We start from the raw sequence: 12,284 nt of genomic DNA, 5'->3' as shown, positions 1-12,284 counted from the left end.
ATACGGAAAAAGAAGAACTCTGCCATATGTCCATTGTAATCCTTTGTGACACCTCAAGAACTCTACTGTGACTAAGTACGTAAGAAAAAATCCTGTATATTGTTAATACCTACATGTTAAGTACACTAATTGTGTTGTTTTTATAGTCTTCAAAGTATAGTAGAGTTTAAATAGGACAATCTGTGTCTGAAGCATGAAGAAGTAAGATTAAATCTTCAACCTAGTATCTGAAATAATCAAGTATATAGAGTATGATTCCCGTTCAAAGGAAAAAATACATCCAGAGAAGGAATTTACTTAGAAAATGGTATGTTATGTCTTACTTGTATATACCAACGAAATATACTTTTATTTTTGTCGTTTTTTAATTCATATGTCGGGTTATAATATGTATATAATTAGTTTTTATATGTTTTAGTTAACTGAGGAGGGGAGGGGCAAAAACAGAGCCCGAAACATGTGTAGAAACGCGTCTCAACAAAAAGCTGAAATAAATGAATGAGTTATGCCATGTGTTGATTACTGTGCTACATTGCAGTTTTTTAAACAGAAACAGCACATTTTCTTTTCGATGACATATCGGTAATATTAAAAATAAACACAGTACTGTATTTAAATCGTGACTAAATTTTCAAGAAACAAACGTTCGTATTGAATTTGGACTACTAGTGACTCGCGCTAACAGACTACCTATTGTTTAAAAGGCCCTCTGATGGCGCAAGAAGACCGATTTTATAAAACATAAAGCAGTTGAAACTGCATTTTTGTGAATAAAAATTTGACAACTATTTATCGTTTTATGACGAGTAAAATTTTTTCGTCCCGTTCGCGGCTTTTAAGTAATGCATAAACCTTCGAGGCGCGAGGCCCTTCGGACCGCGAGGCATAGGCGGTGGCCCGCGTTGCCCATACGCCGCCCTTGGTCATAGAAATGATGTAATTTGAATATAAATTATTTATAAATACGTATGTCAAATTATATTTTTATTACGACGCAAAATATATTTAAGAGTTTACGACCACTGTGCTGGGTGAGACGTTGTTAAAATAAAAAAAGATATGCATTCCATCACGTACATAAACAGTATTGTAATTCACCAAGTGCAAATCAGCAAATTCGTAAAATTTTTGTTTATTTTGAACAATGTGGATAATCGAAAATCCGGATGATAGAGGTCTGAATAATCGAAGTTCTACTGTATTTACGTAATGCTGCTTATGAATAACTTGTAGCTAGAAATAGTTATTATTTAACAAAACAATAGTTATTGTTGTTGTTATATATATCTTCGATAACAATATATGCATGTTCTTTTATAATTTTGAGGCTATTCAAGAATATAAATATATTCTTATAATAGCAGATAGGTCCGGCGTTGCTCGGGCAAAAAGTAACGATAGCGAAGATTAAGATTATTAAGTTATAGTCAATCTTACTCGTTTTCAACGAATGCAAGAATTAAGTCCTCCTGTTTCCAGACTAATTAGAAAATTTTTAGATGGGTTAAAAAATGTTCGATTTCTCGCAGAAACAAAAAAAAAAAACTGCATCTGCGTCGGTAAAACTTGCACGTCCCTTTCTCTTAACACTTCCACTGTTAACACTTCCATTGCTGACACTTCCATTCTTAACACTTCCATTGTTGATACTTTCATTGTTGATACTTCCATTGTCGAAACCTTAATTCTGTCCCTCTCTCCCTAGGGGAGAATTTCGTAAAATTCCTTTTTAGTGTGCGTTCTCGTGACGTACCCTAACTGTGTAACAAATTTCAACTTTCAACTTCTAACCGTTTCGGCTCTGCGTTGATTGTTTTTACAGTATTATTATTATCAACCCGTCTCGATTAGATTGTTTAAAACGTTNCGAATTTGCGCAATTTTTTTAAGAGTGAAAAGGAAACGGCGTTTATAACGTTTCCTTTATTATAAAAAAGATAAGTTAATTGCTTTTCCTGTAAGCATTTGCTGGATAGAATATAAATAACCGAGAATCAGTTGATTAAAAAATTATTTCTTCATTTGCAAGAAGTGAAAAATGAAGGTGTGCATTTTGCTTGTTTTAGGAGTGATCGCATGCAATTTAGGTTGCATCAATGGCTTCAGAAAGAAGAGAAGTTTGGATGACTATTGTAGTGAGTATTAGAGATTTCCTATTTAATCCTCAAATTTTAAATATAAGGTAGAATGGGACGATACGCAGCACGGGACGAAATGGAACACTGTCAGCAAACATCTTCAGAAAAAGTAAAATATGATAAGTTTTAGAAACTCAACAGGTGAAATAATTTCGCAGACAATTCTCTTTCATTTATTTAAAAACTGTTTTATTTACTTTTCTTCTAGGACTCGTAACAATTGTTTTTACCCGCAATAGAAACCATAACAATTGTTATGGTTTTTATTGCGATGCAAACGTTTTAAATTTGGCCACTTTTGTAACGTTTCAATTAACGCATTAGCTTCGTTATGACTTATAATTTTCTATCCTTTGAACCTTCCGTTACCGAAGTTTCGTAAAGATCGTGTTTGTTATTATAACGAGGCAGGCATTTTCATTAACACATAAGATTTCTGCAAACTGGGCGTTATGAAAAGAGTCTTAAGAAACGTCACACCATTAAAAACAATTGATACATGCATTTAGACCCATACATTGTATAGAATCAGGCGCCACTAAACGGAATTAAACAAAACTAAATGTCTTGACAGTCGCAAACGAGTCTAATATTCTTACTTATAAATTTGATGCTGAAGTCCTTATACGAAAATCGGATGATTAAAGGGAATTTTCATAACTTCACTGAATAATAATAATTTTAATAAAAAATTTCACTTAATTTTTGATGCTTTTAGTTGTTCCATATAGTCCCTACCATTATTTGTACAATGTTCCATTCTATCCCACACAATCAGCTATAATGGAACACGTAGCCAATATTTTCTATATGCGATAATTGTTTTAAGAATAAGTTTATTGTTTGGATATTTTATAAATTAGTATATGCACAAAAATGTTGTTTTAAGTTAGATAAGTTTATATTGCAGTTAATATTTTTACCAGCAGAAAACCCTTAAATTGTAAATTATAGGAGAATACTCTACTCTAAATTATGTTCGTTTTGGAGAGAATAAAACATTCTCACAGCTTGCATATAGAAAAGTAAAGTACACTAAACTTCTATTTTTCAGGACTTCCCGAACGGATTAGAAGAATTACTTGGAATTGTATAGAGGATAATTTGCCATCCGACGAAAGAAATACAGTAAGCATATTTTTAGTGTAACTAAATAAAATTTTAAGTTATAGCTTACAAATATTAATATTCAAATATAATTTGTCAGTATAAAGGTATGGCCCAATGTTTTAATGAAGATAGTTTTGTTGACGTCATGAATAGAATGTGTGGAAAAACAATAAATGAGGTAAATATAATTAGACAAATAAATTGATATATCAGCGTTTACAATTATCAAAAATATAATAAATATAATATCTATATTGTAGATTATAGAAATGGTATCACCGCATGAGGACTGTTTGAATAATTTGAACGTAGCTGACTTGGGTGAACCCGTAAGTTGAAAATAAAAACAATTACAAAATTTTATTTTAATTTAATTTACTTAATTGCATTTTTTATATTTTCAGACTGTAGATTTAGCTGTGGTAGTTCAATGTGTCAGAGACAAACTTGACTAGAAAAAGCATTAACGTAGTCATCTGTGATTGTTCGTCGCTGATTATTTTACCCAATGTTGAGCCATGAATTTTTTAAAATTGAATATGTGTAATTAATTCTACGAAAATTTGACAATCTCTTTCAAAATCTAAAATTAGCGTGTGTTAATTTAGAAAAATTTAAATAAACAGTTTTGTATTATGAATTAGCCTATTTTTTATTACTGCCTATCTAAAAAAATAATATAAATTAATTACATATGAAATTCTAATAAAATAATTAAGAATGTAAATGTTAAATATTTGCATGAAGAGAATAAATGCTTTATTCTTCACACATTTAATTAATTAATAATATCTTTCTTATAACGATTAAATTATATAATTTAATTCTAAAATTTAATAATTTGGTTTATAGTTCGAGATTGTAGTAAAGTATATATATTTTTAATCATTATAATTATACTATGCATACCTTTTAAATAGTTAAATTAAATTAAATGTAATTATGTCGGAATGTATTGCTCAAAAGCTAAATAAAAAAATTAATCTTTTGCAATATATTAAAAGTATCTTAAATCGAAATTAAATATCCCAAATACTCTATATTTGTAATCTTTTTAATACATGAAAATTGAAGTAGTTGGATAGAAAAAGTTTCACGAAAGTTTCACTAATAATTCTAAAAAAAAATAATTAAAAAGGCTTAGAAAAAATATAAACGTACAAAGATTAAACGTGAAAGATACCTTGTTTATTTAAAATATTTTCGTTTTTAAATTGATCACAATATATTGAAGTTAAAATACAATAACTGTAATATTAGTTTACACAATTTAATCATGCTGTCTTAAAATTAACCTGCAATAAACAGCGTCGTTCATTCAAAACCGATAGAATTAATGTAAAACTAATATTATACGGTTATACGGTTATTACTGCAAAATTAGTATTATACGGCAACGACATATACCGTATAATACACACAAGATTGACTCTAGTTCCCATGTTTGGATCACAAATGTAAAACATAAAAAATTTTTTATTGATCTACGATTTAAATAAGGATAATTAATAATTAATCGTGGCAACAACAACAACGAGAAGATTACTTTATCAAAATGAAAAAATGAAAGGATTTTTAGCACCACGTGAGGCAATTATTTCTGAAACTGAAATCCATATCAAAAGAAACTTGACAGTTGTACTGAATAATTAAAAATTTTGTGCTCCATCAAGTCTGCTGATTTTATCTAGGAAACAAAGCAGCAACAGATGAATCACTATTGTAACTAACAATTTTATGCAACTTGGACAGCCTACTGTGGTNAATTGTTGGGTAGTAATTTTTGCCCTATCTCCATACTTTCCTTCTGTTATGTATAACAACCGAGAAAGTAATCAATTATAGTCTTTGTATATTATTCATCCATTCTTCAGAAAACAAACCAGATAACATAATATATTTTCATTCCTATTGGGATTACAACAATATTAAATATATTTTTCTTAGCAGAACTATCAGAATAATATTTTTCTTTTAACTTCGACTGTAATATATCAATCGTAAAATTGTGGATTTTATTTACTTATTAATTCTATTAAGTAGTAATATGAATAATTTGTTTACATTTAAAAAATATGACAAAAATGCTAGCGTTATGTCAATTAGAGAAGCACATGCTTCACTGCATGCATCTGGCACGATTTTAATGTGAATGTATATGTACAAACTTTACTATTTCACGAATACAATAAATATGTATAAAAAACAACTTAATTCGATCTCTCAACAAATTATATTTTAATATTACACAAATTAGTTTGTAAGCGGAACAGAACATAAAAAATTATGAGAAAAATAGATAATTCTGCTATGTAGCTATTACCGTAAAATACATATTTAGTTACTAAATTTATATACAACACAATCTTATCAAATGGTTAATATTTGAAGAAAAATAGTAGCTGCATATTAATGAGAAATAAAATACGAGTTTCAAATTATTTGTTTGGCTTTTTTAACTCTATTTAATTCCATCATCTATTGATATTTTGACTCCAAGAAATTCATCAAACCTGTAAATCGGTTTTTACTGCAGAGTTTCCTCGTTATGCAAGTATATTCTGCTTTATTACTTATCGGGATAGCTGTGTAATTAAACGTGTAATTTTTCTTGTCTAATCATGCTTTGCAAATAAATACAATTTTATTCAATTAACAGTATCTTTATTATTGTTATCAATTATTATATCTGAAAACCTATCTGCTTACGTATTTATTAATAACAAAAAAAAATTCAAGCGATCGCACAATTTTTAAAGCATCTTGAACTATTTTTCACTTTAATCTTCATTACAATTATTAATCTTGCACTGATATGAATGAATGTAACGCTTGGCCTCAACCTTCTTTGCCATGGCATTGATCTTATAGCATGTAACAGTACTTATGTTTTTCTTTTCTCTCACTCTATCACGTTATATGCATGCATGAATATGGATTTCATAGATAGTTTGTTATTATCGTCGGTAGATTTTCGAATGTATCATCCACATATAAATGAAGTTTTATAAATTATACATAAAAATATTTTTGATGTGTAATTTGTAACATTTAATTCACTTCATTTATAACTGATTTCTAAATTTAAAATATTGTAGATGAAATGACCAGTGGTAAAAGAGGACAAAAAGTACTTATGTCATATTAAATTTTATTAAAAGAAATATTAAAACTGTTTCGTTATTAAATAGTTATAAAATAATCACGCAAGCTTTAGAATTAAAAGCACAAAATTTATATTAAAAATGTAACATTTTAAACACTGCATATCATTACGCTTATTAAATTTTTTTCGTGTGAGTTATAATTATAGTAAGTACCTGCCATTTTATCAAAAGAAATCAATGTTTAAATAATTAAAACTCGCCAATACTTTGGTATGTTCACTACCAAATGTATGTTTTGATAGTTATGTTTTAGAATTCAGAGAAAGTATATTTTTTGCTTAAAATATTAAGAGTAGATATATAATTAGTTGAACAATATAGTACAAATATAGAATAAAATGTTATCAAAGAATTTTAAAAGTTTTGTGTGCATATAATTTATATACGCTGAATGTCTTACACTTTAATATCTTTCTTTACCTTTCTCATGTTTTAATATACATACAGACATATTCACTTACAGAGATTTTTGTTAAAATTGCTTTCAGAGAATGGTTTTATAATCGTTTCTTTCTTTCTTCAATGAAAAATTGCAAATTTGTGCACCATTTTCTTCGAATGCGCCTAAATAAATACTTCCGTTTAACCAAACATCTTATTTTAATCATTTAATATTTAAAAATCGAAAGTGTCTTTTAAAATAATCATTAATCGAAAAACTGGTCCAACTTACCGGTAGATGTTTCATATGACGGCCGCCAGGACTGCGCTATTAGCAGAGTCAACTTAGAAAGTGACCATATAACTAACTCTTTGTTATTGGCATTTTTTGATCATGTGACTTTAAACCGCCAATAAAGCCGCAATCTCACTAACGCCTTCCAAAATAGTGAGATTGCGCTTTTTAATAAGGTTTTGTTCCTTCCAAACAAAAGCTTTGTGAATAAATTTTATTATCTATACATTCGTTGTTTGCAAATTAATTTAAAATAAATAACAGAATACAAATATGTTGACAATGTTTCGAATACTGACAACACACTGTAGGCCTATATTTGTATTGATCAGAAATATTTGAGTATGTTATATACTGATTTTTTGACTGATATTTTTTTAATTAGGTAGGATGTTGTGTAGTTTAACTTAATTTATACTTTAATAATTTATAGACTCTGACTGAATGTGACTGTGAGAACCGAGGGGGTTAGTTATCCCCACTTACCGGCGGCTCTGTCAGAGAATGGCTTTATTGGAGGGCAAAATGAAATGAGTGGGGAAGTTAATGGGTAAGTTGACAGGTTTCCAAATAAATACACAGGTTGAACAAGAATAACACGTTTAATAAACAACTATAAAATTGTACATATCAAAGGCAAAAGTGAAGAGCTACAAAAATTCTCTTCTACGTCGTGACAATGATTCGTCTTTCTTATGTAACATCTAATTTCTATTCTCTAAGTCAGTGTTTTTCAACCTGTGGGTCGCGCCCCCCTTGGGGGTCGCGAAGTCTTACACGGGTGGTCGCGGGTAAAAGAAAAAGACAAGTGTTTGTAGGTTCCTACACTACATTAAAGTGTTCCTACACTACATTAAAAAACTACAATTTCAGCGAGAACTACGGCCCTCCCCAGAAAATGATAGCGGAAAAAGTGTTGAGCTGATCTGCAAAAAGAAATAAAAAGTAGAAACGTAGAAGCTGAAAATTTGATCCTAAAAAGAAAAAAAAAGGTCAACATCTTCCTGTGCCTAATGTTATAATTAAAGGAAGTTTCATACTTTATGTGTGTTAAGTTATTGTCGATTCTTCTGAAATTTTCACTTTAATCAACAATAATTTGTCTCAACAGAGAGAAAATTAAATACATAGTTTTTAAAATCACTGATATAGTTTTAATATGGCCCTAGGGGGGTCGCCAGAATTTTTTAACTTGTAAAGGGGTCGCGTATTCAAGAAGGTTGAAAAACACTGCTCTAAGTTAAATTAAGAGACGAGAGAGAGACTTCTCAGAGAGAGAGTATACAAATAGATATTCAAAAAAATATCTCTAAGTTGCCGATCCGTAATATGGGTCGTTGGTAAAAACACCTGTTCATGTGTTGATGTCTGGATCTAGCTAGTACGGACAACTGACACAGAGAAGTTTGTTTAATTTATTGATATCGGTGTCTAGACGATATGATTTTATAATATAAATTTCTATAGGTTTGACTCATCCATAAATTAACATTCAGCTGACAATAATTTCTGTAGACTGGTCAACAATCCAGATATTGGTTATATCAAACGTCGCGTTTGACTACGAACGAGGCAATTTATTGCTGTAACCACGTGTCACGTACAACCAAAGAGGAGGTAAGAAACATCTCTTATTCCCGTCTTGTTGATATTATCGTCTATAGAATTACCGTTAAACAAATGGAGGAGATTTGTTTTATTGATATTTTGACTTTTTTTTTCGAGGAGAGCGTCTCGGTCATTGACCGCAGAAGTCCCCTTTTTCCCTTTACACTTAATTACGAGGTTTATTAGAGGGGTGATACTGTTCTAAAACAAAAGGGTTTTGAACCTTCACATGACGCTTTGGCTGCACAAATCTCAGAAAAAATAAATTTTAGGTGAAAGTTTTTCTGAAAGATCTGCACATGGTAAACTTTGGGAAACAGAAGTGAAAAAAGAAAACTAGAAAGCAACCGACAGTATTTGTGTGAAGTATTAACAACTAACAGGTAGGCCCGGCGTTGCTCGGGCAAAACTAACGATAACTAAGATTAATATTATTACGTTACGGTCAACCTTACCCGTTTTCACAGAATGCAAGAATTGGGTCCCCTTGTTTCCAGACTGATTAGAGGATTTTTAGATGGTTCTAAAAATATGTTCGATTTCCCGCAAAAACAAAAAAAACTGCATCTGCGTCTTGCACGTCGCTTTCTCTTGACAATTCCATTGTTACTTAAAACTTCCATTGTTAGGGGCCGTCCATAAATTACGTAAGGTATTTTGGGGTGGGTGGGGTCAAGGATTTCTTACGATTTCTTACTCAGGGGTAGGGAGTAATAGATCTCGTCTTACGTAATATTCTTATTTTTATTTTTTGATCTCGTTGAGTGGTGGCGTTTTGAATTTGGCTTCAATTTGGCGGTTTCTATTAAGAACGCTCGTTGTCTCGTGTGACGTGATAGACTAATAAAGCTAGCAGAATTACGCTCTACATATTTTTTGTCATGGGAGAAAGGCCGTGTGGTGGTTTCTCTCTCTCGTTTTTTATTAGAATAGGTGCACCACTCCTATGGGTGTATAACACTAAAAATACATAAACCAAAATACATGATACAAAGTAAACATAAAATCAGTATTCGGCTTTTAGTGAAAACTAAACTGTAAAATTAGAAATTAGAAATAGTCTTTTCTTCCATATATTTTTAACATAACTGTACATAATCGAACAGTGGTTTCTGAAAAAGCTTATCGAGTGGACATGGCCACCTGAAACCAAGTGTTAAAATTTCTAATTTCAGAATAAGTCTATCTTGATCGTAAATTAGACATATGGTCGACGCTGTCTAGGTTTTCTGTAGAGGAAAAGCAAGAAGCAGTTTCTGCCCGGTTATACATCGTCAGGTAGCTTCTAAAATTACCATGTTCAGTAAGTAGTTGAGCAGTAGCAAACGTTAAATCTCTAAGTAGTGATAAGAACCTACGTTCAACACTAAGAAAATAAAGTTTTGTTATTCTACCAATTTTACTGCTCAACTACTTTTACTGATTCCACTTTTGCATAGCGTTGTCATGAATATAATTTTAAGGCTGCTACGTGAGAGAGGGATGCGATTGTAGTCGAAATCAGTGTCCTTTGCAGCCGACTTAGCGTCAAAGTCGGCTTTTTCATTTCCTAGTATGACAGTATCCCTGTATGGCCAGAAACAAATATAAAAGTTATCTTATTTACAAGATTTTTAATATGGTGCTGGATATATGCGATTTTATTGCTATTGCACATTGAGAGACTTCTTTACAACAGATTGAGCAATACAATTTTTGAGAATATTCCGGTAGAGCAGGCTGGTTTTCGACCGAATAGGAGCTGCTCAGACCAGGTACTAGCCTTCACTACTTTTGTGGAGGCTGGATACCAAAGGCAATTAAAAACATCTGCAGTATACATCGATCTCACTGCAGCATATGATACTGTCTGGCGGCATGGCCTAATCTATAAGCTGCTTCGAGTGATACCCTGCTTAAAAATAGTTAAAATAATTGATGAGATGTTAAATAACCGACCCTTTCAAGTTGTCATGGGAAATTCGAGAAGTAGCATACGAAAACTAAATAATGGCCTACCTCAAGGCTCTGTCCTGGCACCACTGCTTTTTAGTCTTTACATAGCTGACTTGCCTCAAACAAAGGCAAGGAAATTTGGATATGCAGACGATTGGGTGATTGCCACGAGACATAAAGACCTTGCAATTACTGAAAAGATCCTGACAGAGGACTTATCAACCTTAGGACAATATTTTCGCCAGTGGAGACTTCAATTGAGTAAAACAAAAACTGAAGCTACATGCTTTCATCTTAATAATAAGCTGGCAAATGAAGAATTAAAGGTTTACTTTGACAACAATTTNATCATTAATCAACGTCAAAATATTTATAATTATAATTGTAAATAGTTAAAAAATAAAGTTCTTAAAATAAATTGTTCATTCGAATTTATTAAATTCTTATATTTTTAAATTTGATCACCTAAAGTCTTTTATAAATAATAGTACTTATTAATTAACTAATTATAATTATATATTTTGGACCTAAGGTTTTTAGGGTTTATAAAAAAATTTTTTTGGTTAAAATCTTTCTATAAAATCATGCCAAAATATTACATAAGATAGGGAAGGGAAGGGAAGGGGGGATCAAAAAAAATATTACGGTTTCTTACACAGGGGTGGTTGGAGGTCTGGAATGGCCGAAATCGCCCTTACGTAATTTATGGACGGCCCTTACTTAACACTTCCATTGTTGATGGAAGTGTTAAGCTTTAATTCTGTCCCTCTCCCCCGTGGGGAGAAATTTCGAAAAATCTCTTTTTAGTGTGCGTTTTCGTGACGTACCCTAACTGTGTACCAAATTTCAACTTTCAACTCCTAACCGTTTGGGCTCTGCGCTTATTATTATTATTCGCCAGTTGGACAGCGCTGTATTATCATATTGTATAAAAACTCTTTTATTATACAATAAATTACATTATACAAATTAGAAAAAAGCTTAATTTTAAGAGTACAGATGACTTTCATAAAAATTTGTACATGCCAATAACGAGTAAAATCGTCATTAATTCCGACACTACTGGAGATAAACACGATTCCTATTACCTTCTCATCCCTCGACCTTTAACCAACAAAATTTAATAGCATCAATCCCCATAATAATCAAACACCTTTAAAATATCAGAAATTTTCAACGATTAACTCAGGAGTTATTAAGCTTCAAACAGGATGAAGAAAATCGTTCTCCACACGCAAACACACACGAACAACCATACATACAGAAATTACCTTCGAACTTTTTGCATTTCTCGATGTTTTAACGTGCCCTAAGTCCAATAGCGTAAAATTTTTAGATAGTAATTTTTGCTCTATCGCCATACTTTCCTTCTGTTATATATAGGGGAGACCGGGGCAAGATCGGCATGTTAAGCTTTACTTAAATTTTGTGTAATAAATACTGCTGTAAACTGAAAAAAAAGCTTTGCATATTGTCTATTGGAATGTTACCTTACTATAGAACTGGTTAAAATCAGTTTGGAAATAAAAATAATTAAAATAATTACAACTTTACAAGAAGAGAGAAATTGACGAAGTTGCCCCGGGTATAGGGGCAAGATCGGCAACTTCTCTCTTTTTGTAAAGTTGTAATTATTTTAATTATTTTTAT

At 31.1% G+C, this 12,284-nt stretch overlaps 1 protein-coding gene across 1 annotated transcript; it reads left to right on the top strand.

Annotated features, from left to right (window-relative positions):
- Positions 1-1,978: 1,978 nt before the first annotated feature.
- Positions 1,979-3,888, top strand: LOC111634856. The gene is made up of 5 exons (XM_023379697.1): positions 1,979-2,135; positions 3,193-3,266; positions 3,346-3,426; positions 3,509-3,577; positions 3,653-3,888. The coding sequence occupies exons 1-5, from the start codon at positions 2,039-2,041 to the stop codon at positions 3,701-3,703; spliced, it is 372 nt and encodes a 123-aa protein (XP_023235465.1). The 5' UTR covers positions 1,979-2,038; the 3' UTR covers positions 3,704-3,888.
- The last annotated feature ends 8,396 nt before the right edge of the window (positions 3,889-12,284 follow it).

Source organism: Centruroides sculpturatus, unplaced genomic scaffold (genome assembly GCF_000671375.1).
Source record: "Centruroides sculpturatus isolate CEXI.00-Female unplaced genomic scaffold, Cexi_2.0 scaffold918, whole genome shotgun sequence".
NCBI classification, from domain to species: domain Eukaryota; kingdom Metazoa; phylum Arthropoda; class Arachnida; order Scorpiones; family Buthidae; genus Centruroides; species Centruroides sculpturatus.
Note: the sequence above shows the minus strand (reverse complement) of the source record. Positions and strands in the feature narration are given on the sequence as shown.